Source organism: Leptonychotes weddellii, chromosome 14 (genome assembly GCF_054177405.1).
Source record: "Leptonychotes weddellii isolate Sample4059 chromosome 14, ASM5417740v2, whole genome shotgun sequence".
In the NCBI taxonomy this organism is placed as follows: Eukaryota; Metazoa; Chordata; class Mammalia; order Carnivora; family Phocidae; genus Leptonychotes; species Leptonychotes weddellii.
The window spans coordinates 28,209,596-28,236,918 of record NC_138382.1 but is presented as its reverse complement, the minus strand read 5'-3'; the positions used below and the strand labels follow the sequence as shown (position 1 = coordinate 28,236,918).

At 35.8% G+C, this 27,323-nt stretch overlaps 1 protein-coding gene across 4 annotated transcripts in view; it reads left to right on the top strand.

The window, feature by feature from the left end:
- Positions 1–27,323, top strand: part of PTPRD (protein tyrosine phosphatase receptor type D) — a 434,932-nt gene that overhangs the window by 181,357 nt on the left and 226,252 nt on the right. For all 4 annotated transcript variants that reach the window (XM_081802975.1, XM_081802978.1, XM_081802976.1 and 1 more), the window contains exons 3-4: positions 15,826–15,971; positions 19,397–19,538. In XM_081802975.1, coding sequence (XP_081659101.1) covers positions 15,826–15,971; positions 19,397–19,538 — 288 coding nt within the window. The remainder of the gene's footprint in view (positions 1–15,825; positions 15,972–19,396; positions 19,539–27,323) is intronic.

Genomic DNA, 27,323 nt, shown 5'->3' with positions numbered 1-27,323 from the left:
TGCATATTTCTTCCTGCTTTGTCGAAGATTATTTGACCATGAAGTTGAGAGTCCATATCTGGGCTCTCTGTTCTGTTCCATTGGTCTGTATGTCTGTTTTTGTGCCAGTACCATGCTGTCTTGGTGATCACTGCTTTGTAATATAGCTTGAAATTGGGCAACGTGATGCCCTAAGCTTTGCTTTTTTCTTTTTCAACATTTCCTTGGCGATTCGGGGTCTTTTCTGATTCCATACAAATTTTAGGATTGTTTGTTCCAGCACTTTGAAAAATATCATTGGAATTTTGATAGGGATGGCATTGAAGGTATAGATTGCTCTGGGTAGCATAGACATTTTAACAATGTTTATTCTTCCAATCCATGAGTATGGAATGTTTTTCCATCTTTTTGTGTCTTTTTTAATTTCTTTCATGAGTGTTCTGTAGTTCCTAGAGTACAGATCCTTTACCTCTTTGGTTAGGTTTATTCCGAGGTATCTTATGGTTTTTGGTGCTATTGAAAATGGAATCGTTTCTCTAATTTCTCTTTCTACAGTTGAAGGGAAGTTTTTAAAAACAGCGAATAGGATGTGGCTGCCACCAAGTTCATGCTGGATGGCATTATTTTCCCCATTGAAGTGGGAGCAAGAGCATCAATCTCTTGGAGGTGAGAGGTCTGTGCAGGATAGACTGCTGGAGAGTGGTGCAGGGCGGGCAGATGATTAATAGATGATACAGGGTCCTGGTGAGCCTTAGAGCATGAATTTGCAATGGCATGAGCCCATGCAGTGCTGAGATTTTCTCAGGCAAGACTCAACCCTTCAGCATAGGAAGGGAGAAAGCTGTATTCTAGAACCGATTGGGGACCTTAAGGGAAAGGTATAGCGTGGGAGAGATTTCAGGGAACTGGTGAGGGCGGTTTGACTGTTAGAACCCTCAGCTGGATGGTAGAAGTCGCAGAGCCATCATAATGACCCTTTGCAAAATAATGATCATTTTCCCAAATGCTTTTCATTTAGTTCAGTCTCTTAAGCATACGTGTTGTGACTGCTTTGTTTTGCAGATTCTGAACACTGGTTTTATTTTCCTCTGTTTATTTTGCCTCAGAAAAACACTGATAACCCCAAAGGACATTTATTTAGTGAATTGGAGTAACTGATGCATATTTAAATATTAATTGCAGCCCATCCCTTTAGTGTCCTCTTTTGTCTTTTTCCCTTTGAAACTCCAGCCCTGAAAAAAGATCTATTTCATGGCGTTTTTAGATCTACCTCAAAAAGCAGCTTTGACTCTCACTAGGTTTCCAAAGACTTCAGGTAGTAAAATTTGACAAAGGTGTTGCAAAGAGCTTTAAAACGCCATTCCCTTTGATTAAATTAGTGAATGATTAGATTATATAATGATTCAGGGAAAGAAATAGCATGCATCACTCAACTTTTAGCATCCCAGAGCTTTATCTTTTCATTTGGTACTGAATCAAGGTTTATCCCAGGATAATCTAGAGGCGGTTTTTCTAATTCTGGAAGATTAAGTTCATCCAAATTCTCACATATGTGTTCCTGGCATATATTCACAAGTGCTCTTATTACACAAATACAAGGGAAGCATTTTCTTCCTTTCAATAACGATTTGGGATCATTAACAAAAACTCTTTGGGGCACGTATCTAAAAAAATGCTTAGGTTATACATTGATATTTTAGAATGGTGCAAAAAGGCCAGTATTATTGCATAATTGGAATCATTAATAATACAATATTTTTTTGCATCTAAAGCTAGGTCCAACCTTGAAGGAGGTTCTAAAATGGTGTCATTTTATTGTAGTCAGCATAAGAGGATCAGTGTAGCCCTGCTGGATGAAAGGGTGGCTACTGCATGCTTAGGTCTGGCAAGAGGCTTTGCGTATTTGCAAATGTGTTCTGAGGATAGCAGGGGGCTGGGCCCATCAGCTGTCAGCCACAGCTTCTGTTTTGCTCTGAACAATAGCCATGTTGCCAGGGCAGTAATTATTGGCTGATTTTCCTTCTAAAATAAGTGTCTTAATAATTTGTCACAAAACTAACTTAAATTGCTGTGATGTTACTTGCAACAGTTAAATTAGGGGGGGAAAAAAGAAACAAGCCATAGCAAGTAATGCTTTAGTGTATTTCTGCACGCAGTCTATACTGGTAAATAGTGTAATTAAAACCTCGTTTGCAGGTTTTTCAAAAAGGTTATTTTTGTGTGGGAAAACCCTTTGTTTTCTTACTTAATACCCTGAGCTGGAAATCAGAGAATGGGGGGGAAAAGTTAGTTGGCAAATAAAGGTCCTCACTGTCTGTGCTGTTTTGGAATGCCTCCCATATTCCTGGGGCTCAGATAATGTGTTTCTCTAGAAAAGCATGCATAATCTGCACCGAAATGAGCTGGTACCAGGGTCTGCACTGCCCAGGGATACAAATTAGGGACTTGATATTTGAAAACTAATCTAACTGAAAAGTTTTTCCAGACTATTTGAGTAAGTAGTATTACCTCATGTCTCTAGGTTCAAGTGTTACCGAAATGCTCTTACCAAGAGAGGTGAGATGGGTATTTGTGTAGATAAATCTGATGGTGTTAGAGAAAATGGGAACAAAAGGATTGGCCAGAGCATAACAGATTTCAATGAGGACAGGAAAAGAGAAAAAAAAAACCAAAAAACCAAAAAGCCCCTTCCCCCTCCTCTTGTTGGCTTTCTAAATCTGTATGTGTTTCAATTCACAGGCAGCAAGAATGAGACATTTCCTCCTCAGATTTAACATGCTGTCATGGAAATGCTGATAGGGTTATTTTACAGAGACATAGCTTAAAAAAAAAAAAGAAAGAGCAAGAATTAGATTATAGCATTATACTTTGTTCCATCTAGGGCTCATTTTATTAAAGTTCTTTAAAGGTTTATTTTCATCTACAAAACAAGAAATTGTACCCTATTCTCTCTGTGCCAGGATCCAATTAATGTCAACTTGAGTTTTCTGTGTAGACAGGGCCAATCCATGGCTCTGGGTGATCATCTATTATTATCATAGCTTGCTTGTACATGACTTCACAGCCTTAGCATAAACCAGTTGTCATGCTTTCCATCTTTTGTACCCCCAAATAGCTCACTGAGTAGAATTTGAGAATGGGTGGGTAACGGGCTACTCTTTGAGAATTCAGAGATCAATCATTGTTAGCAAGATTAAATTCAGTGTAACACTCTCCCCAACTTGTGCTGAATGAATGTAGATTCTTTCTCTTGACTCTAAAAAAGAATTTGATTTTATTTTAGAAAGGATGGATTTAATATGTAAAATGAATGCCATTCTTTTGCTTGCTACATGTGTTCATTTGGAAGGATACCAGAAAATGAGTATTTTTAATATCCTACAAAATGTTATTGGTTCTAATAGTTACCTAATATTGAATGAGAATATTTGGAATCCTGCAAATCGCCACCAAATACCTTTTTGGCTTTGGGTCTACAGAGAAGTGAATTAAAAAAAAAAAAAAAACTAAACTAAATTTAGTGGAAAATATCTGGAAGGACTAGACTCATACATAAAATACCCATATGACCAAAGGAATAGTGCCTTTTTAAAAAAGGTTTTGAATGCCTACAATATGCTAGGTATTGCACAGAATGAAGTTAGGACATAAGTCTTAGAAACTTAGAGTATTATGATCTCTAGCAAAATATTGGTCTAAATGTGAATAATGCTGGCCATTTTGCAAATGTATTTTTAAAATCATCATTTCACTGTTAACCGACATTGTTGTATAGGCCAGGCAATTTTTTTCAATTTTGCATTTTATTTTTTCCATTTCTTATTCATTATATATGTACCTATTAACAAATGGTAATATATCCTAAAATAAAACATTGAGTACCAAGGAAATATTTTTATTTACTTTTTTATTTTTTATTTTTTTTTTAAAGATTTTTTATTTATTTATTTGAGAGAGAGAGAATGAGAGAGAGCACGTGAGAGGGGGGAGGGTCAGAGGGAGAAGCAGACTCCCTGCCGAGCAGGGAGCCCGATGCGGGACTCGATCCAGGGACTCCAGGATCATGACCTGAGCCGAAGGCAGTCGCTTAACCAACTGAGCCACCCAGGCGCCCCAAAATATTTTTAAATAATGAGATTTTTAAACGTTTCATTATTGAAAGCATTTTAAAATCATAATATTATTCATTTTGAAGATAATATTAATTATGGACTTTCTTTAGGAAATGCTATCCTATTTATTATAAACATGTATTTTATAATTAATATTTCTTGTGTTATAAAAACTCGGGCAGTTTATTTTTACAATATTCTCTTTTAAACAGATCATTTTTGTAACATATCAAAATAGTATATGTAAAGAGATGCTCTTTTGTCTAATAACAAGGTTTTCTTATGATACTGATTCTAAATTTCTCCAGTAAACACATTTGAACATCATTTTGTCATCTGTTTTACTACTTCCTGAAGGTGTGTGCATGTGTGTGCATATACACCCTTTCCATGTTGGAGCTACTTGGGAACATTTTAGTTACTTTTATTTTCCAAAGTACCTTGCTAATTTACCAGTTTGAAAGTGATATATGAAAACTTGCAGTCCCTTTATTCCTGGAAGATGGATCTATCCTAGAAGAAATAACCCAGGCTTTTGCCGGTTGTGGTAACACCTCACTTGGGTTGGGAGGCAGGATTACAAACAGTACCTCCTATTGGCTCAAAGCACGTACAGTGATATCAGTAGATCTTCTCTTGGTGGCATTGGCCTGCTACTGGTGTCTAAAGGGACGCCAGCACAACATGCTATTCTAGTTCCTCTGAGGCAATAATAAAACATAATTTATGTAATTGATATATTGGAAATTTCTTAGAAGGGAAGTAATAGCATCCATATTCCGGAGTTTGGGAACATAAAATTGGCGGAAAATCAGGGGAAAAATGCCAAAGATGGTATTGTTTTATCATCCAGTTTTTCTTTCTTCGCCACTTCAATTATATCTGCGCTCATGTTCCTTTTCAAATAAGCCAATTACCTTTCCTGTATGATCCAATTTGCAGGTACATGATAAGCAGCAGGTTAGAATGAAGAATAAATGATTACTTTTAATGATGATCAGCACATCTGATGTGATAAATTATGATTAATGAGTGAATTAGCAGTGAATGATATAAATGAATCTGCTTTGAAAACTAATTCTATAAAAGGATGCTGAAGGGTCAGTGTAGTTTCTTTTTTTGTCAAATACAGTGTCTGTGTTAAATAGCCTTGTGAGTATATTGCCATTTAGAGGGAATATGAAAAAAGCCAATAAATATTGTGTCATTTGCCTACATCTTTACTGAATGAGCCTGGGAGACTGCATGACTTTTCATCTGTTTCAGCATAAGGGCCTTTATCACTCTATTGAACGAAAACGGATGCGCGGTCTGTGTATTTTGAATGCATAAGTAGGTAGTAAGCAAACCCAGGGGCTTAAAGTGGAAAATGTTGAGTAAATATCTAAATGGTGCTGCTGATAACATGTTTTCATTAAGAATGCATGAGTCTGGCATAGGGAATGGTAAGAATGGCTTTACAGATTGTATCTAAGAGTGATTCAAGACCACTGGCAGCCGTTCTGAAATTTATGTTACTAAACCAGTGGTTACTGTGAGCGTCTTACACCAAAACAGATGGCCAGTCTTACTAAACATGTCAATAGTTCAGAGAAGTTTTATGGCCCAGACACAGTGAATGTAGGGGATTGTTTGTTTTGGTCATAATATCCCATGGCTATGTGTTAAAAAAAAAAAGTTACAGTGGTGAGGCCATACAACTTTTACTGCTGTCAGACAAGTGTTTATGACCAGGTATTAATATATCTTGACATAAGGCAAACTAGAAATTTATTTAACTGCTGTAAATGGACAAGTTCATATGTAATCTCAACTCTACAAGATTTTTAAATTTTTTTAATTTTATTTTATTATGTTATGTTAATCACACATCTCTACAAGATTTTTTTTTTTAAAGATTTTATTTATTTATCTGAGAGAGAGAGAGAAACAGCATGAGAAGGTAGAGGGTCAGAGGGAGAAGCAGGCTTCCCGCTGAGCCGGGAGCCCGACGCGGAACTCGATCCCAGGACTCCGGGATCATGACCTGAGCCGAAGGCAGTCGCTCAACCAACTGAGCCACCCAGGCATCCCTCTACAAGATTTTTTAAAAAATAATTGGAAAGACGAAAATGAACTTCAGTGTTTTTAAATTAAAAATTATTTTCTATCGCATTTAAATACTCTCAGTAATAATGTTTTGTAGATATTTTTTCTTCATCCTTTTCCTCTTTCTTCATTGGTCTATGAATGTTCACCCCTGAGCATTTATTTACCTTACACTCTGTTGTGCTAAGGAGAAATGGAATTGAGAAGTATTTTAAATGATTCTTTTTTGAGAGATTTTCCAGCTTTCTCCTCAAAACCAGTCACTCTCTGACCTCTACCTTTTATCTCTCTTGGTTAGCTCAAAGGGATAAAAATTTGGCCAATGATAAAGTGATAATTTTCAGCTTTATCAGTAGTCTAGGTAATTGGATACTCTGGTATATATTTTTCCTGTGAATATATGAGTTATTTTAAAATGTATAAAAAGTCTTAAAAACATACAATTTTTGATCCAATAGTTTTGCATATAGGAATACATCATATGTATTGAAAATTTACATGTAGAAATGAATCACATATAGGGATTACATGTGCAAGGGATTATATGTGCAAAGATGTAATTGTAAGAATAATCATTGAAGCATTTTTTATAATACTGAAAAGGTAGGAACAATCTAAATGTTTAATAGTAAATTAAAATATTATCTATATGCTTTATAATATAAAAATGATATTCAATTTAAATATTTATTGACAAAAGGATATACAAAATATATTTTAAGTTAAATGTGGACTATAAAATAATAGTATAATATAACCTGTTTTATGTAAAAATTATTAAATATTAAATGGGCATAGAGCAATTTTAAAACATATTCATCAAGGTGATAACCATTAGGATGTTTTAAAATTTCTTTTAATTTATGTTTTCTTATTTATGTAAAATGAGTATGTTATTATGTATAATAAATAAGGTCATCTTACTTAAAAATGAAAAGCATAAAAAGAGTCAGAGTGGAGGATAACAATGTGATAACAATGAGGTGGAGTGAATTCATAAAAGAGCTTGAGATCCATTGAGTTGTTATACTTCATCTGAAGTCAGTCCTAAGGCAGGCACATGAATGTGTTGTTTGGTTATGCTACATTTTGCCAGCTTAGGACCTGGTTGGTTCCGTCAGTCTCCCACCATGTCACATCAGTGTTTTACAGTGTCAATGTGTATTACATAAAGTTTGCATTCTGCAGCTAATTGATTCTATAAGCAAACATAATTCAAATAGAGGCACAGTAATCATTTTTACAATATTATTATCCATACGAAATACTCAAAAATTGTATAGCCAAGGATTAGGGGGGTATATAACCTTGGAGAGCTTTTTATCAAGTCTGTGTATGCAATGAACACCTACTATGTGCCAGGGAAGAATAGGAGCTATGGGACTTCAGAGATGACCAGGTCACAAATGCTTCTCTCAAGGTTCAATTAATGTGAAGGGAGAGAAATACATGAGCATAAAATAGCTATAATAAAATATAGACTTTTCTAACTCATAAAAGAGATACAAAAAGAGTTAAGAGATACAATAAGAGATAAAATAAGAGCAGATTTCATCCACATGGGAGGCTCAAAGAAAGCTTCAAGATATTTCATGGGATTGAAAATGGAAAACTTCTATAAATTCAGAAATGGGGCAGAAAACATTTTGTGCAAGGGAATAGCATATACTAGGACACGGAGACAGGGAATTCTAAGTTCTTGATGAGCAAAGGTAAAACATATTTGGGAAAAATAGGTTGGCAGCAGCTTTGAAAGATCTTAAGAGCCAAACAAAATTTCTGGGTTTATTTGACAGTGGCAAGCTATTAAAACTCATTTATTTTTATGTTTCTTTTGAGTGGAAAAGAGCTTTAATCATAGATGCATTTTTACAAACCTCAAAGAATATGGTGGGAAGGGCAAAGAAGGGTTATCGATAATGTGTAATATTGATTGTAACAATAAATACCTGAAGTGAGGGTGACCAGATGGGAAAGTTTAGATACTATGGTATCGTTAAGTGATTCTCAAACTTGGCTGGACATTAGAGTCCTCTGGAAATTAATTACCCATCCCTACCCACTGATATTCTATTTGAATTGGTCTGAGATGGAGTCTAAGCACCATAGTTTTGTTTTTTTTTGTTTGTTTGTCTTTATTTTTTTAAGGTTCCCAAGTGATTCTAATGTCCATCTTACAGGAGAATCATACTCGTTGTTATTGGATATGAAAAAAGAGTGAGTTGTAGTAGAAGCAGAATCTATAGGACTTAATAATTGAATGGTAGTGGGGTGGAGGAGAAGAAGACAAAGAAGAGGTCGGGGCTGCAAGATTGGGTGTTTGGAAGGATGGAAGTGCCACAAATAGAAATGGAAACAGTAAGAGAAAGAGGATTGGGAAGGCAGATGGCATGATGTGTTTCCACGATAATAATTTTGGAATGCTGCAAGACAATCTTTCAAGCAGTTAGAAATGAGGACTTGACATTGAGGGAAAGTTCAAGTTAATGTTTCCATTAAGTCAAATTTCTTCTTCCTATCCTCCTTCCCTTTTTCCTTCTTCTCCTTTTCCCTCTTCTTTCTGTCAGTGTATGTATCAATCCTTTGTCAACTTGAATATTGATAGTTATACAGAGGCACAGACATCAGTCTACCCAATGGAGGACTGCTTTAGAGTCATTTTCAAAGAATTGAAGGCTAAGGCTTAATACAATTAATGGTGTAGACATACCTACAATATGTCATTGAAATGCTTTGGAAAGGAAAAGGGGAAATTGATGTCAAGAACATCAGTGTCCTTATCCACCATGAACGAACTTAATGTATACACTGAATAATACAGAAGTACTCTACCATATTAACCTTGGAACTTACATGATCTGTTTATGAATTTTGTATCATTGATTTTTATCTGTTGACTAGGCATCATAGTTCATTTATCCCTGATTTAAATTGGCTCCTGGAAATTAGAAGAATAATTTCAATAAGCCTTCTGAGTGACCTTTTTCACTTAACAAGTGAAAAATAATTGCTGTAATACAGCACAAAGTATTTGCCAAACCCTTAAGAAAACAGTCAGTATATATTTAACTAAAACATATGACCTCACTGATAGGAGGAATTCTTAATCTCAGGAAACAAACTGAGGGTTGCTGGAGTGGTGGGGGGTGGGAGGGATGGGGTGCCTGGGTGATAGACATTGGGGAGGGTATGTGCTATGGTGAGCACTGTGAATTGTGTAAGACTGTTGAATCACAGACCTGTACCTCTGAAACAAATAATACATTATATGTTAAAAAAAAAGAGAAGAAGATAGCAGTAGGGGAAGAATGAAGGGGGGGAATCGTTGAGGGAGACAAACCATGAGAGTCTATGGACTCTGAGAAACAAACTGAGGGTTCTAGAGGGGAGGGGGCTGGGGGGATGGGTTAGCCTGGTGATGGGTATTAAAGAGGGCACGTTCTGCATGGAGCACTGTGTGTTATACGCAAACAATGAATCATGGAACACTACATCAAAAACTAATGATGTAATGTATGGTGATTAACATAACATAATAATAATAAAAAAACAGATTTGAACATATACAATAAATTGAGTACCATATTGTCTATGTAGTATCATTGCAACTTCCCATTTTCTAGTTTGGCACAGTAAGGATATTGGGGCTTCACAATTAGATCAAAAGTCCATGACTCACTCATAACCTCAGGGAGCCTTCCTTCCTTTCTTTTTCCCTTTTTTCCCTCTTTCCTTCTTTCCTTCCAAATCTTTATAGTACTGTAAAGCTTTCTATAATTCTATAAAATAGGAGTAATGCTATTATCTTTCAGGACTATGGAAAACATTGCACAAGAGATATGTAGAACATTAGTCCACTGCATGGTATTCACTAAAGATTTGTTATTTCTTTATCCCATTTTGAAGTATAATGCTTCTTAAGTCAAATTTTAAGGCTATAGATTGAAAGACAGCACCATTGATGACTCAGAAAAAGTCTCTTTGACATTGAAGGTCTATGCTGGCCATGGATATCAGACATGACCCTGTTCAGATCCCCATGTGATAGGATAGATGTCCCCACTGGCCCCAGTTTATGTAGACCATCTGCCGTAGAAACCAGTTCAGCCTGATGTGTGTGCCACACTTCTGCCTCCCTTACAGTCACGGGTCAACTTTGGGACCTCCCTCTTTTCTTTTCATGTACCCCTGGGGTTTTGCTGGTATCTCAGGCACTCTTTCCTCTCTCCATTCCTGCCCAGCAGAGATCAAATGAATCATAACAGAATTCATCATCCACTAAACTCTAGCCACACTCTTTGTGCTTGGGGCAGTGATAATGAGTGTGTTGTGGCAGGAAGGGACTGTAAAACCCCAATAGCTCGTATACCCTCAGACCTGGCCATTATCCATAGAACCATCCGTGACTCCTGCTATGCTCTGCATTTCCTGAGCTTCCCTTCCTGGTACTTCCAGAGAAAGAAAAAATGGGGTTGAGTTCAGTTGACAGTCTCATAAATTCTACAGACACCTTTTTGGGAGGAAGCAGATTCCTAAGGACAGAACTATCTACATATTCTTACTGAACATTCCCTCATTCTCTCCCTTAGTATCATTAAATAGCATCATTAACCTTCCCCTTTCAAGATTTTAAGTACATTATTATGACAAATACCCCTTTAAAAACAGAACTCTCTATTTAAGGAAATGTTAATCAGCTGAAAGAAACAAAGCCAATTAGTTACATGCTGTTAGTTTTGTTCCTCATTCGTCATATTTCCTTGATGTCTGCAGAAGCGGCTTATTCATTAGAATTAAATTAGACAAATGGCACTCTCATTTCTTCCCTTCCCTTTTGTAGTGTGTAGTCCTTTCTGTGAATTGGTTTTAAGTGATTCTCAGTTGGCCAATCAAGTTACTGCAAATCTGAGTTGTCTTCTTAACCTTTAAGAATTTCTTATAAATTCCTTTCTTGCATGGATGTTACTAGTAGATTTCAGTGGTACTCCCCCATTAATGTCTAGCTCTATCTAATATAGTGTACTAAGGGGAGAATTTTGTCCTTGATAGAGCACTTTGTTAAGGATGGTCAAAGGCAGCTTGCTGGTCTTGGTAGGATCTGTCCCCTTAATTTAATAACAATAACTGTTCATTAGGCTTATCTCCTTGTCTTCAGAGAGCCTAACAACTTGAAACCTGATATGGTTTCAAAATATTACGATCATTAGATGCAAAGGTACTGTGCATTGGTTATATTTAAAGAAACAAACTAACCTCTTAGAAGCAAAAATCAGTCAGCGGTTTGAGATGTGTAGGGAAGAATAATCTACCAGATTCCCAGAGCTGGAGTCTGTATCCTGAGAATGCATAGTCTTTGAAACAGCAAGTGAGAATGGCAGGCATGTTCTAGAATATCAGTCATGCCTCTGTTCTGACTCATATGCATGTTTAGCTTTTCTGTTTTCCATTTAGAAAACAGACTTTCTGGGTCTAACAGTAATTTGACCTCTGCAGTGCCCAGCATTAGTTTAATGAAAAGTCATACTCCTCACTTGTCAAAACCAGCTTGAGCAGAAATGTATTTGCAAAGCGCAAGGCTGGCAGCTTTGGGTGGATAGCAATGGCGGTCAGCTATGATAACAGAACGAACGGTGTCTATCTAAGTACTGGTGCCTGTAAAGTTTTAATGTCTTTCCATCTTTAAGCTCTTGATATTTCTTTCTCTCTCTCTCTCTCTCTTTTTTTTTTGTTGTTAGAACAAGTGTAGTATTTGGTGTATCTCCAAGTGTATCTCATGGGATAAACATGGGGATTTTGATTATTCAGACCTAAGGCTGTCATATTGTGTGGTTTTTTAGTAGCAGTCTTTGTTTTATGCTTTTATGTGGATTCTCTTCTCTTCCTATCTTCAGAGCCTGACTTAAATTTGGGTAATATCCATGACAAAAGAAGGCAGAAGGTTCATTTCGTTTCTTTTAGTAAGCTGAGATATTAGAGAGGAGGAAGTGGTGCTATGTTTTATTATACGCCTCTGAGAATAAACACTTTTACTTGCCTCAAGCATTTGTTGGAGTTATTAAGTTTGGTTTTCTCTCTTTCTCATTTCTTTCCTTTGGCTGGCTGCCTTGCATTGACAGCATCAGTCTTAGAGTTTGACCAGCCAAGATGATTATTTAGGCAACAGTCATGCTCACTGAAGGCATTTTACTACATATCTCGAAACTAAACTTTGTATCATAGAATGATGGCATTTACCCTTTTGCGGTTTAGATTTTGTAGGCACATGTAGAAAAACTGACATCAGATCCCATGAGAAAGTCATGATTTTCTTGTCTGTGAAGACTAATGTCTTTCATATTAAAAAAAATAAAAAGCTCTGTGTACATGCACTTGATATACCTTTTTTTTAATGTAGTGTGATCAATTTCATTTCTTGTTTACAAATAATACATTTAAGGAGCATTTTCAGTACTTTTTTTTTTGAAGAATACTGAGTCACTATAGTTGTATTTAGTAGGATTTAAGAAAATAGTCCCAGATCTGAAGCAGATTCTAACTGGTTATTTTAATCAAATTTTCACAGTTCAATAGGTTAATTTCATTACTTGACCTCATCTCCAAAAATAAAATCTTTATAGTAGCATCCAGTGGTCCTAATACTGCAGATTTGAATATTTGTGAATATTAGCATGAAGACTTCAGGTATGACCAGAAAAGGAAGGTAAGCGAGAAATACATCTGAACATTGGAATGGTAGTCACATCATCTCCCTGAGAACATGGGGGGATTTGCCTTCTGTGCTTTCCATTTAGAAGTCAGATTTCTATGTTTAATAGTAATTTGAGTCCTTAGTGCCCCCCTCACCAAGATTTAGGAAGCACTTGTTCTAGTAGTCGTTGCCTATTTGTAGAGTGTCAGAATCTCCATATTTCCTTCTTTTTTTTTTTTGTGATGAGAAATAGGATGCTATCCCTGAAAAAAACAAACAAAACAAAACCAGGTGCAAGAAGAATAGCATCCTATATTCTAGATTTACTTAATTTCTGGTTAGTACATAGTCATTTTATACCATAGCCCTTTACCTCATTCACACATTCTTGCAAGAAATTTCAAAATGGAACTTAAAGGAGAAAACAGGTTATTAAAATTCATTTTCATTCAGGGTCAACAATTTTTAAACTATGTACTTTGAAGAAGAAGGTTCCAAAAATGACAGTATTGTAGCATTTAACGTAGCAATGCAATACATTTTATTTTTCCAGGGAAATTCCCTAAGAATTTTAATTGCATGATTATAATTTTCATATTAGATGCTGACAAGTGTGTGGTTATTATCAATTTGCATTGTTTGCAACAGCAGAATGAAAAACATAAACACTTCTAATATCATTTTTGTTTGTTTGTTTCCAGAAAAGTGACATCAGTGTACAGTGTTTTTTATTCTTCTCACTGTTAGTCATTTCAAATCATTTTAAGTACTTCTAGCAGTTCTGGTAATTATCTAGTTTGTACTGCTACCAAGAGATGTTGTAGGATGTGATAGAGAGCAGGGCTGTGGGAGCCTGCTCTCTTTCCTAGTATTCCTGAACAAAGAGGGACCTGTGTTTCCACTAGTTCTGCTATCACCAAGTTGAATTTGTTGATGAGGTTGAGACTCATTTTCCGCACTAACATTGCAAAGATGCCTCTCCTCACTCTTCTTTCTTTCTCTCATCATGGAGATGCTACACTAAGCTAGAAACCTTAAGACTGGAAGGGATCTCTGAAAAATAATTTATTTTACATTTCATATTTTTACAGTTAAGAAATAGGAAAATTAGGGAGCACCTAGCTGGCTCAATCGATTAAGCATCTGATTCTTGGTTTCACCTCAGGTCATGGTCTCGGAGTCGTGAGATTGAGCTCCATGTCAGGCTCTGTGCTCAGCATGGAGACTGCTTGAGATTCTCTTTCTTCTTCTCCCTTTGCTTCTCCCCACCCTTGTGCTCTCTCTTGCAGGCATGCTTACTCTCTCAAATAAATAAGTAAATTAAATCTTAAAAAAAAAAAAAAAAAAAACAGAAACAGGAAAGTGAGACATTTTTTTCTCCAAGATGATACATATACATTATGGGAGAGGTGAGATGTGAGTCTGGCCTCCCTAAATCCAGGAAAACCAAGATCAGAGTCAGAACACACCATCAAGCCAGCAGGAGCATCACGTGGGAAACATGAAAGCAAGGCAGAGAAAATATGGTGATGAGCAAACAGTGATGAACTTTGTTATTTTCTTCTTTCTTAAAATCTAAGGATTATTTTCAAAATAAATGTTAGCTACAGTTGCTTGAAACCATTTTTCAATAGCATTTAACTGAAAAACAGTAAGAGAGGAAATTTGTAATAGGGATAAGAAAATGAAATGGAAAAGTAAGATGCTTTTGAATTAAAATAATTTAATTGCAACATAACTGCAAAAACTCAAGGATGTGAGAAAAAATGTAAAGAAGTAGGAAAAATAATGAATATACCTTCTCCCCCAAACCACCACTGGTGTTTTGGCACATTTTGTCCCATCTTTTTGGGGGGTGCATTTTTCTTTATTATCTGATACCCCTCATATTGAATTGTGTATGATGTTTTTGTGGCTTATCATTGAATCACAAGTATTTCTCATGTCATATTATAAAAACTTTATCAATATAACATTGACTGTATGATATTCTCTTATCATGCCATAGTTCATTTCACTGTCAATTCCAATTTTATTTCATATTTAGGGTATATATAATCTTTGCTAAATAAATGGCATAATAGATATCTTTGTGCATAAATACCCATCTTCATTTTACTTAATTCTCATATAATAGATTTCTAGATCTGGAAATGCAAGATGGATAATAAGTAGGTTTTGAAGAGAAAGGGTGAATGTTAGGAACATTTTAAGGAAGTAGAGAACATTTAAAAACCCTCCAACTTCTAGCCTTTCATCTTTAGGAATCTTAAAGTCTACATCTTTTTTTTTTTTTTTTTACAGGAATTCCTTCCCCCCCCGCCCCCATGACTTTGGAGGCTTCTTGACTCATCCTTTATGCAAATTATGAAGTTAAGTTTCAAGTAAGGCAGAGCACAATATTTAGGTTAAGGAGTCACTTTACCATTTTACCATATTTCTGTTTCTTGCTAAACCTTCTAATTCAGGGCTATATTTCTTGTCTCTCTAAAATTTCCTAGAATTTCTCTTAAATGTCACTAATTTTAATGGCTTAGCAGCAGCAGGGCTACTTTCTGGCAGTGCCCCGATAATGGCATCAAAGAGCTAAAATTTTACTCACTTTGATTGATGAGCTCATTTTGTTACAGAGGACAGATTGGATTTTTTTTTTATACTGGTAATAAAAATTAATGTGTGATGTTGCTTTTCGGATGTTATTGGATCTCTGCCTTAATACAGATTTCAGCAATAAAAGCACTAGCAGATAGCTTGACCAGAAAGTTACCTCCCTCCCCTTTAAACTACCCTTAAAAGTAAAAGGTGCTTCTCTAATTTTGCACTCCTGGTGTGTGCATATATATGTGTATGTACTGGCCTCAGTGGGGTTGAGGGCTGTGGGGAAAGTGGTAGCAGTGGGGTAGTACCCTGTGTTTCAATTTTCCCTCTAATTGTGATGTTTATCTCTGTTTATTTCAGCACCTCCAAGGTTTACAAGAACTCCCGTGGACCAGACAGGGGTCTCTGGCGGAGTTGCCTCTTTCATTTGCCAAGCTACAGGAGACCCAAGACCTAAAATTGTCTGGAACAAAAAAGGAAAGAAAGTCAGCAATCAGAGATTTGAGGTATTAGGTCCATTGTTCTGTTTCTCTGGGGGAAAAATGTATCTGTTGTATCTTTGGTTTGTATATTGCTTGTTTTACTGTCATATGAAGTGTGCTAATCACTGAGATATGGCCTTCTTTTTGTTGCTTGTGTTGGAAAACTTAGTTCTAAATGGCTTTTTGAAAAGGAATTTGTGGGTTCAGGTGACTAACTTTTGCATTTAATTGTATCAGGCTCAGTGTTCTTGGTATCCATCTCCCACAACCAAGGCTAGAAGATGAGCGAAAGCTTCCTATGCTCCCAGCTCTTACTGAGTTACTTGCTTGTCCCTGGACTAGTGTATAAGGACAACTGGTTGGTACAGGCCAGTTAATTTAAGTTAATCAGAATCTACCTCTGTTGCTGGGAAGGAAGTCGGTTCCATCCAACCCTATGGCCCGGAGTGGGGAAGCAATGTTTTCCCATAGGAGATTCAGGTGCCTATTACAAGGAAGAAGGGGAATGGGTACTGGGCAGCAGATGAAGCTGTCCATTGCATCTCACAGCTGTGTTTTACAAGTACCATGAACTAAAATGAGAAATTAGCTCCAGTTGTTGGGCTAAGCACTACTCTGGAAGAACATACCCAACCAGGTTGATATTGCAGTTAAACCTTTGAATAAATTACTCAGGAAAGCTCAATGACTTGAAGATGATGAAGCATAATTCAGATATTACTTTGAATGTTTTTAAGGAGACTAATGGCTCAGAAATTTGCTCATTTTGGAGGTGAAAAATAGGTAATAAGATATGCAGAGAAAAATTGGGAGAAGCACACAATAACATGCCTGAAATTTAAGACGTGAAGAGAATAGCTTGATTCTTAGAGGATACAAAGACCTCCAAACTGCCCCAAAGTGTAAAACTCACTTTCTTTTACCTGAGTTTCTGACATACTTCATAGCCTAATTCATAGCTTGGCAAAATAAAGGCAGTTTCTAGTTTAAAGAAATATAGCAAGTACAAAATTCAGAACATTTTTGATTTTACTCATTTTTACCAGGTTTCACAGAGCAATAAATGGTCCAGATGCCTTATAAAGGGTATAATTAATTACACTGGTAGAAATTTAAATGTAGACTGCAGTTTACAAATTATAAATTTAAAATTATGTTTGTTTGAAAATCAAATACCTACAGTGATTAAACATAAAAAAATCTTAATCATTGAGAAATATTTCCTATATCATGTAGAAAATGATGTGTGTGTGATCTTTAGTACACATTTTTTTTTTTTTTTAGTTTAAATGAAATTGAATTTTTTTATCAAAGAGAAGTTTGACATCATACTTGCTGGTGACAGTAGGTTCTTGACAAAATCTTGTAACAAAGATTAAATTGTAATAGTAAACATTTCAAAGCATGAGCTCTGCTCATTACATAATTCCAGATGAGAATCATATAAACACAGCCAAGGAAAATTAGTTATTTTTACATGAAGCATGTATATCAAATAGTGCTGAGTCTTGGGTTGAGAATCTTTAAAATCTGTAATAGTATATATGTATTTTTTTGTTTTGCTAGTTTATAAAGCCTCTGAGAGCTCTAAATGAGACTGATTTTGCTTCTTCTATCTCCAGTGGCAAATACAATGTCTGGCTTAGAGTAAGTAGGGCACAATCAATACTGGGTATTAAATAAGGTTTTCAAATTGGAGATTGCAACACTAGCATGTAATGTGTAGTATAGTGTTTGTTGAAAGATGATAGGTCTAACTCTAGGAAATAGTTCAGAAATGTAAACATACAGTGACACATATCAGTTAGTTGTTAAGGGATAGGTTATAAGCCTTCTCATTACAGGAAGAAAATTTGTTTTCTTTTCTTTTTATTGTACCTATATGAGATGGTGGATGTTAATTAAACCTACTGTAGTAGTCATTTCAGAATACAGGTAAATCAAACCATCACGTTATATGCCTTAAACTTTATACAGTGATGTTTGCCAATTATTTCTCAATAAAACTGGAAAAAATCAAAATTTAAATTGGCGTTAGGGATATTTAAAACTTTCTCTACATTAAGCCATGAGATGTTTATAAATATATATATTTATAAACATATTTATATATATTTAAATATATATAAATACATATAGATGTTTAATGTTTATAAATTAAATGTTTAAAGTATATAGAGATGTTTATAAATATATATATATTCAATTATGGCGTACTTGTCAAAGATTCTAGTAACTATGAAACTTTTTCTCCCATGATGCATAGTGGATTCACTCTAAAATATATGCTTAATAGAGTTGAAAATAAATTGTGGTGCATTGGGAAGTGGGACATTTTGGCTGTCTCTGTGAATTTAAAACATAAACAGAATGCAGAAAGGACCTGAAGTGGATATATTTTAAAAACATTCGATCTTCCTTCCATATGTTGACATAAGCCTGTTTACACACAAAACCGGGGATTGAGCATCCCAATAAATGTGTTTACAAGGCATTCTCAATTCATAATTTAGGCACATGGAACTATTAGTCACAGGGAAATGCAAAAAATACCTCACCAGAACCAGAAAGCACAGCATCTCAGTGAGCAGCTGAAAGAGCACAGTATAGTTATAGAAAAGACAAGTAGAGGACTCCACAGTTTCGTACCCATATTTATCAGTTTCATCATCATCATCATCATTATCATTTTTGAAGTAGTACTTGAATTAGCTGACAAATATCTAGTATTGCTAAACTGCTTCAGAGTGTAGTCCGTAATGATAGTGAATTCAGGCTTACTCTTTAGGACATTAATTTTCTGCCCGTTGAAGCAAGCCTCCGTTTTACAGCAAAAATGCCCTAAAAATGCAGAAAACGCTAAGCTAGAACAAATACTGGAATGATTTATAGCAAAATTAATGTATGCCATCAGTCTCTTGGGTTGTGAAAGCCATCTCGTTGGCTGCCTAAGTATTAGATTTATGCAGTTTCTCTTCATGGTTTGCTCATCTATACTGTTCAGGATGAAACACTTTAAGCCAGAAGAGCTGTCTGTGGTGGTATGCATTATGTCTTCACCTTACAGTCCAATTATTGAGTCGATCCATATATGCATACATGCTGTGAGAGAATAATTTGAGAAGGTTATCCATCATAGCAACAAGTCTCTTGCAAAATTAACAGGGTCAAATTGTCCTAGATGCATATACTAGAATATTTTCATGAGTAGACCACGGATGGTTTTCAGTAGACTTTGCATTTGTAGTTACATGTCTTTCCCTTTGTTCAGGAGAAGATTCATTAAATTAAACCAGTTATTCTGTTTTACTACTATGTATCAAAATTCAGTCTTAAAATGCTGCTGTGTTTATTCTGAGCCAAAAGACTGGTTCACCACTGTATTAAGGTTTAGCTGAGAGGTAGACAATTGTAACAACACCTGTGACAGCTATTGTTTCCTCTAATAGGTAATAGAGTTTGATGATGGATCTGGATCAGTTCTCAGAATACAACCCTTACGGACTCCGCGGGATGAGGCTATTTATGAATGTGTGGCCTCGAATAATGTGGGAGAAATAAGCGTATCCACCAGACTCACAGTTTTGCGTGGTAAGTACTCAAGTACAAGGTTGTTGCTTGTATTATTGCTGAAATTCTCTATCCCTGGTGTTCTTTTGTAGGACCACTAAAAAGATGAGAGTTGTCATGACACTTAAATGGGAAATGAATTTAAATACAATGTTTATCAGGGTGAAACTTTTAAACAAAGGGTGGGTGCCTTTTCTCATGGGGCTTGAAGAATGCTATCCAGGGAGAGAAAAGAAAATCTCAGAGAAGCCCTAATTTCCAATGCCAAATACCATTATGATTTTTGCTAGAGTACCTAGAAAAGAAACAGGACATGCTAGTCTTCTCTCGTTAACATTGCTTGTATATACAAGGTTTTCTGCACCAAGGTGGGCCACCCCTTTTTACAGATTGCCACAGTTGACACTGATGTTTGCAAAATTAAAGGAACATCTTCTACCTAAAGATCAGTTCCTCATAAATGGAGGAATTGAGAAAAACAAAGGCACCTTACGTCTTTATGTCAAAAAGTATGTTTTTATTTCAGTCTTTTATATTTCTTGAACTAACATCTGTTAGGCAAAGTGAGTGGAAACAGCCCCCTGCTGTGTTTCCTGCTATGTGGCTTACACAGTTTGACCAAAGTATGAGATGACTTGCCAGATCTCCAATACAGTGGGTCTGCTTTCTAGACTTTCTTTAGAATGGCAGTACTAGAGAATAAAGGCTGGTGGTTAATAATACTCAGTTGTGTATCTCTGCATCAACATTTTGTGAAGAGATAAGAATATTGTCCGAATTGGCTACCTAGTACTTGACACTCCAGACTAACACTTCTGTGCCTTTGTGTCTTTCTCTGTCACGCACACTTTTGTTTGTTCATTGTGTTTTGCTTTGAACTTCATTTTGCTTGATTCCACCACTTATGAGAATAGACTTTTTTAAGATTAAGGGAAGTGGAAAAAAGGGATCAAACTTGCATTACCACAGAGGAATATAACATGGATTAAGAACATTTGTTCTCCACTCTGTTTTTTCCCATTGTGGGATGTATTTACTTTGTATGTTTTACAAAATCAAAAACATTTCCTTCTAGATCTTTGGTAATCTTTGATTATCAAAATCAATTAGTTAATCCAAGAAGCCTAGAAAATGAGATTATTTACTTACACATCTTAAAATATGTTTCAAATATTGTAAATATCTTACTAAATCTCAGGAGAAATACTGACCAACTGGTTATAGATCTTTTAAATGCATGTAACAGAATGATGCTTAAAAACAAGTAAGTCAGATTTGAGCTACATTTCTGCCCATTATGAGAAGTTACGTTTATATACAAAGTTCTCATCCTCCTATAAACATGTTGAGATGTTGATAAAATATCTGAAAATAAAACGGAATGCATGATTAGGCTTGCAAACAAGAAAGAAGTTTCCAGGTGTGAAAAACAATGAGAGACTCTCCAGAGGAGGGACAATTTATAATCTCATAACCCAAGATAATAACCAAAAGGACTATATGCTTTAGGGCTGGAGTTTTAGCTCTACAGCAGCACATAGGCTTGTATAAAACAAAATGAAAGTAAGAAGAGCTAGATAAGCTTTCTGCATAAAGGTGAGAATTCTAGCACTACTTCTATAGTGCAAGACTCAGGACCTAGAAGCAAACATAAAAACTGGTCAGATACAGTGACTCTCCCAGAGTGTGGAAGAGGCAGCCATGCTCGGCGGGGGGCCTGCTTCTCCCTCTCCCTCTGCTGCTCCCCCTGCTTGTGTTCTCTCGATCTCTCTCTGTCAAATAAATGAATAAAATCTTAAAAAAAAAAAAGAAGATTTGAAAAGGTGACGGAAAGACTAAAATCTCTCAGGCAAGAATAAGATAGGGGGAAAAAGAGCAAATGGGAGTTAGAAGTCAGATTTTATTTTATTTTATTTTTTTATTATTTTTTTTTAAAGATTTTTTATTTATTTATTTGAGAGAGAGAGAATGAGAGAGAGAGCACATGAGAGGGGGGAGCGTCAGAGGGAGAAGCAGACTCCCTGACGAGCAGGGAGCCCGATGCGGGACTCGATCCTGGGACTCCAGGATCATGACCTGAGCCGAAGGCAGTCGCTTAACCAACTGAGCCACCCAGGTGCCCAGAAGTCAGATTTTAGAACTGGAAGGAGTCTTAGTGACTATGTTTATGAAGACTCTAACATGTACTTCAAAATATATGTACATATATATATATACATATATGTGTTCACATAAACTTAGCAGATCTGAAATTGTAGAATAATTTCTTCAGGTGTTCACATATGAAACCAACGCAGACTCATTTGTTGATCTTCTTTTAAAATTTTAATCTCATTTCTTCACCTAGTTTAGAACTAATGCTGTTATGTAGGAAGTGTAATACAAAGGTACAATAAAGTAAAATTTACCAAACATATTTGTTTTTTTTTTCTTTACCTTCTGACTTCCTTGAATTCACCCCTTAAAAGGAAACAGTGACAAGTCGTTTGGCTTGATTTAATCTTTATGCATTGATGAAGAGATTAGCAAAAACTTGGGAGGAAAATATTATTTTACTTAGACTTTCACATGGATTTATGTTTTCCTGCCTCCCAGTTGATTAGGGCCCCCCACCTTACCTACTTTTATTCAACAAGCTCCTCTATAAAACAAATACATGTGAGAATTTTAATATCTTGGCTTTCTGTGTGAATAGCTGTCATATGTAAGTACATTTGTATGAAAATCTATGATTCTAGTAAAGATAGTTAAACCTTTTTTTTAAAGACTATGTTTAGCAATTTTGGAAATGTTTCATGAGAAAAACTCAAAGGTATTTTGGATAATGGAAAAGTAGTCTAAACATAACTTAGAATAGTTTTCATATCTCCCTGTGGGATGAAATAAATGGGTTGGGAATTATCTTTGTTCCCTAGGGTTACCTCCTGGTTTAAAATTTCTAAATAACTATTTATAATTCTATTAATAATAGTCTTGACAACATATTCCAGTAGTAAAATCACATTCATAGAATATGAACATGGTGCACAGTTAATTAAAATGAATGTGAAGAGTTTCATACTACACTTGATGAGCTTTGTGCCCATTTAAGTTCACTTGCTCTTGCAGATCACCTTGGCAGACACTCAAGCTCTGCTCTGTCGTTGGCTGAAACTGCTGTACACCTTCAGTCAGTAGCCCTCATCAGATGCCCATTTCGTCCACATGGCTCATTTACTTTTTCCCTATTTTGCTGACAATGCCAAAAATGTGCCAACTGTCATGATGGATTTTGTCTAAGTGGACTGGATGGAGATCACTAATTTATTTCATACAGGCTACTAGAGAACCTAATTAATTGGAGATTTAGACATCTGAACTTTGTGGCTAATGCAGAGGACAGTGAAATAATACTCTGACCACCCATGTGCATTAAAGGGAGTATTTCAGGGGAAACCTTCCCTCTGTAGCTAGCTTCAAATTACCCTCACTCTGAAAAACTGTTTTCATAAGGAAGGATAACTACAAGCCCAGGCTGAACATGCCCTGGAATGAGATATTTAGGCAATTACCATTTATACACTGTGCACCATAGTTCATAGAAGAAGTAGTAAGAGAATGGGGAGTTGAATGCAGTACGGCCCCTAGGTCATATTTTAATTTTTTTGGCTGCCCTGCCTGTGGAAACACAAACAAAAACCAGCTCCCTTGTTCTGCAGTACTTGAGGATGCTGATGTGTGTATCTGTCGTACACATGTTTTCCCTCTTGAGCAGAACTTTAAGTCAAGGCTTCAGATGTCATTGAGAGGTTATTAAGGGCTGAGACTTGCCTAATTGTAGAATTGGAAGGTTTTTAGATTACAAATGAGACTTTCAAGGGCACAAGTATGACCATATAGGGTGCTTTAAGAAGAGGATCATTATCCAAATGGATTTAGTTCTTTCTGAATCTTTGGTTCACTGGTCACCATTTCTTTCTTTTTTTTTTTTTTTTTAAGATTTTATTTATTTATTTGACAGCGAGACACAGCGAGAGAGGGAACACAAGCAGGGGAGTGGGAGAGGGAGAAGCAGATTCCCCAAGGAGCAGGGAGCCCAATGCGGGGCTTGATCCCAGATTCCTGGGATCATGACCTGGGAGCCGAAGGCAGACGCTTAACGACTAAGCCACCCAAGCGCCTCACTGATCATAATTTCTTACTGACCAAAGTTTGTCAGGGATAAGTCTTGTAGTATAAATTTATATAATGATAACTGGGGATAAAAATGTTCTCTCAGTTACATGTTACCAGTCACTGGGAAGGGAAAGTGAGATATTACTAAATTTTGCATCTACTTGTCTGACTATATTTCATGTTTCTTGAATTTAGATATTTTTCAAACAGTATTCAGAAAATACATGTATTATTGTCATCCAAAGAAGCATGTAATACATTCTTTTTTTAAGCTTAGCGGATTATTTATGGAGACTTGCTCATTCCCGAATAACACTGCCCCCAAAACATCACCAGCACTACCACAACAAAACAGGGTATAATATATAACACTGTTGCTTTTACCTACTTATAGGAAACTAGCTTTTTCACAGAACGTATAAAGTAAAATTATTGCCTAAAAAAATAAGCAAATATGAGACAACTTACCTAGTTTTGCAGATGTATTTTATGAAATGATACTTATGTTTACTCCACACAAATGCATCCTAATTTATGAATGGTCACCATCAAGACATAAGACAGTATACAAAGTTCCCAAGTCTCGGTCAGGTAATTTGAGTTCTAACTCTGGCTCTGTCCCAAAATAGCTGTGGCATCTTGAGCAAATGTGTTAACTTCCCTACTTCCCTGTTCTTCATCTTCATTTTTTATTATTATTTTTTTTTATCTTCACATGTACAGAGAAGGCAAAGACACTGGACTGGGATCACTGAGATTTCTCTTTAGCTTCCTATGATTCAGTGACATGCCTATTTCAGAAGCCAGTTTTTGCAAGATGGAAAAAATATGCTCCCTGAAGGTGACTGTAACTGAGATAGTAAAACAGTGAGCAGTTGGATGAGACAGAGAAGGCATTTCATTGGGAAATGGAGAGAAATGTTTGCATAATATGTTGGTTTCAAAAAATGTAAGCCATTATAGCAGTTGTTAAAAAAAAACTTTTACAATCTTTCAGGGAGAAGGCAGTCAATGCTCTCCACCATTGTGCAGTACTCTGTAATCAGAATTAGCATGTTCATTACAGTCTCATTTTATTAATGCCTCTTTCTGAAGATGAACACAGTTGTCCCCGCTGTGAAAATGGTACTTTGCTGTTTATGTTATAAAGTGGTCGCGGCTGGGGATCCAGGCTAGGAACATTAAAGAACAAAGCACAGCTGCTTGACTGTCACACAAAAGGATTTTTATGAAAGACTGAAACAAAAGAAGGGTGGCCAACACAGAACAAACTTGCTGACAATTATGGTCCTGAGTGTCTTATAAACTAGTTGAGTAGTTGGAATATATTGATAACAACATAATAAAGACTTCCTGTGTACTCCACTTCCTTGCTGAAAAGTGGTGGTGGGCAGAGCCATGTGAGTACACAGAACCTTCGGACTTCCAGTAGTGTGACCTTGAGTACTTAAAAATAACTGTTCTTTACATGTTAGTGTTCATCGAGGCAGGAGCCCATGTGCAAAGGTCCATGGGAGACCATTGTAAGGAGAGACATAAAAACTGATAACATTTGGGAAAAGGTGCACTTGTGAGTTGAGGCTTTTTCATGTTTCCTTGTGATCAGACATTTAAGGACCATTCTGTTGGTGATGCATGCTGCTTTCTTTGAATCCTTATCACTAGTTTTTCCACACTGGGATTATGTCTTAAAGGGTTCAGAGAGAATGAGTGCACTTGTAAATCATTGCATTTAAGTGAGAACAATTTGGTTTTTCTTTTGGCTTCCTATTATTTTTAACGATTTTAAAATGAATATTAAGTCCTGTATTTACTATTGATTGGATATTAATGGCACTGTGGAAATGTTGATCTGGGAGGGAATTTGGTATTTACCAAGCCAAATCTCTTATTTTTGATGTAAGAAACCAAGGTCTAGAGAGTTTGAAATGATTTTTTTCCTTGGTCATACCGCTAAGATTTTCTTTGGGTTTCACCCAGTCAGAAATAATCACTGCTGTATTACACTGTGACAATGTATTCTAGCCCTTAGGTTATTTACTTTTGATGTACTTATAAAAGATATTTTCCTGGAAGAACAATGTTCTTTCAGCTGATCAGCCACAGACAAGTATGACATGAAAGACAACAGTGCTAATGTGCCATGGGTGTGTGAAGTGTGGAAAAGTCCTACCTTGATGATACATAATGGGAGGGAAGAGACCTCTGGATTGAGGCTTAAAGAATGTAGGATTTTATCAGGCAGAACAAGTGTGAGAAAGTGTTAGGGATAGAGAAAAGCTTCATGAACATAGTTGCATAGGTAAGAAATTGCTAAATATTTGGTGGTAGATACAAGTGGGTTCTCCACAGAAATGGATATATATATATATATGATTTATTATATAATATAAATATGATTCATTATAAAGAGATAGCTCATGCTATTAAGAAGGGTTACCACTCCCAAGATCTGCAGGGTGAATCAGTAAGCTGGAGACCCAGGACAGCTGATGATACTGTGTGGTTAGCAGGCTTGAGACTCAGGAAAAGCCAAGGTTTCAGGATGAGTTTGAAGATAGGAATAAGCTAATGTCCCATTTCAAAAGCAATTAAGCAGGAGGAATTCTCTTACCGGGAGGAGAGTCATCCTTTTTATTCTTTTCAGACCTTCAACTGATTGCATGAGATCCACTCACATTAGGAGAGGCAATCTGCTTTACTGGCTTTATTGATTTAAATGTTAACCTCATCCAAACCCCTTACGGTAACACTCAGAATAAGCTTTGGCCAACTATCTGACCATCTTACGGCCCATTCAAGTTGAAACATGAAATTAACCATCACAGGTGGGTATAAACAATACTACCTCAGAATAGAGTAGAAGTAAAAAGGAATAATAAAAGAAAATGAGGTTGGGACATACTTCATTGGCTAAAACGAGCAAACTACACAAGCAAGAAATCATGTGACTAAGTTAACATAAACTGTCTCTATATGAGTTGAAATTTGCAAAGGGGTTTGCTAAAATACTTAAAGTAATTTAGCATGCAATTCACAGTCCTTTATGCATAATTGATGTTTATAATTGAAGACTGAATATTTGGTTGACTTTCATTGATAAAAGTTGAACAATTAAAAAAAATCAATTTCCTGGCTTTCAAAATTAGTTTTATTTTAAGCTACTAATTAAGATGTAGTTTTAAAAGTTGTGCATGCATAATTTATTGGGATTTAGGGCATACATATACCAAATGCCCCATCTAGGGTTTAATTATCAAAATCCTAATTACATATCTCCTTAAAAGAGCATGTAACTTATTTTATCTTATTAAAAACAAACAATGACTTGTGAATTAATGCCACATTAAACACAAGTATGATGACATGCATCCTAATTTCCTTAATATATTTTATTAAATAACAGGAAGATTTAAAAACTGTCTTATCTATGGTCTTTCTAAATGAAATTGTGTTTTAATTTACATGTCAAAGCTTTCCTTTTTTTTTTGTTTGTATCTTTAAACTTCTCCTTGATTTTTAAACTTCACCCTTGCATTAAATACATATTTTCGCACAATGGGTTTTTTTCTAACTAATAGATCTAATAGATAGAAAAAGTTTTTTTTTTTTTTTTTAGGATTTTATTTATATATTTGAGAGAGAGAGAAT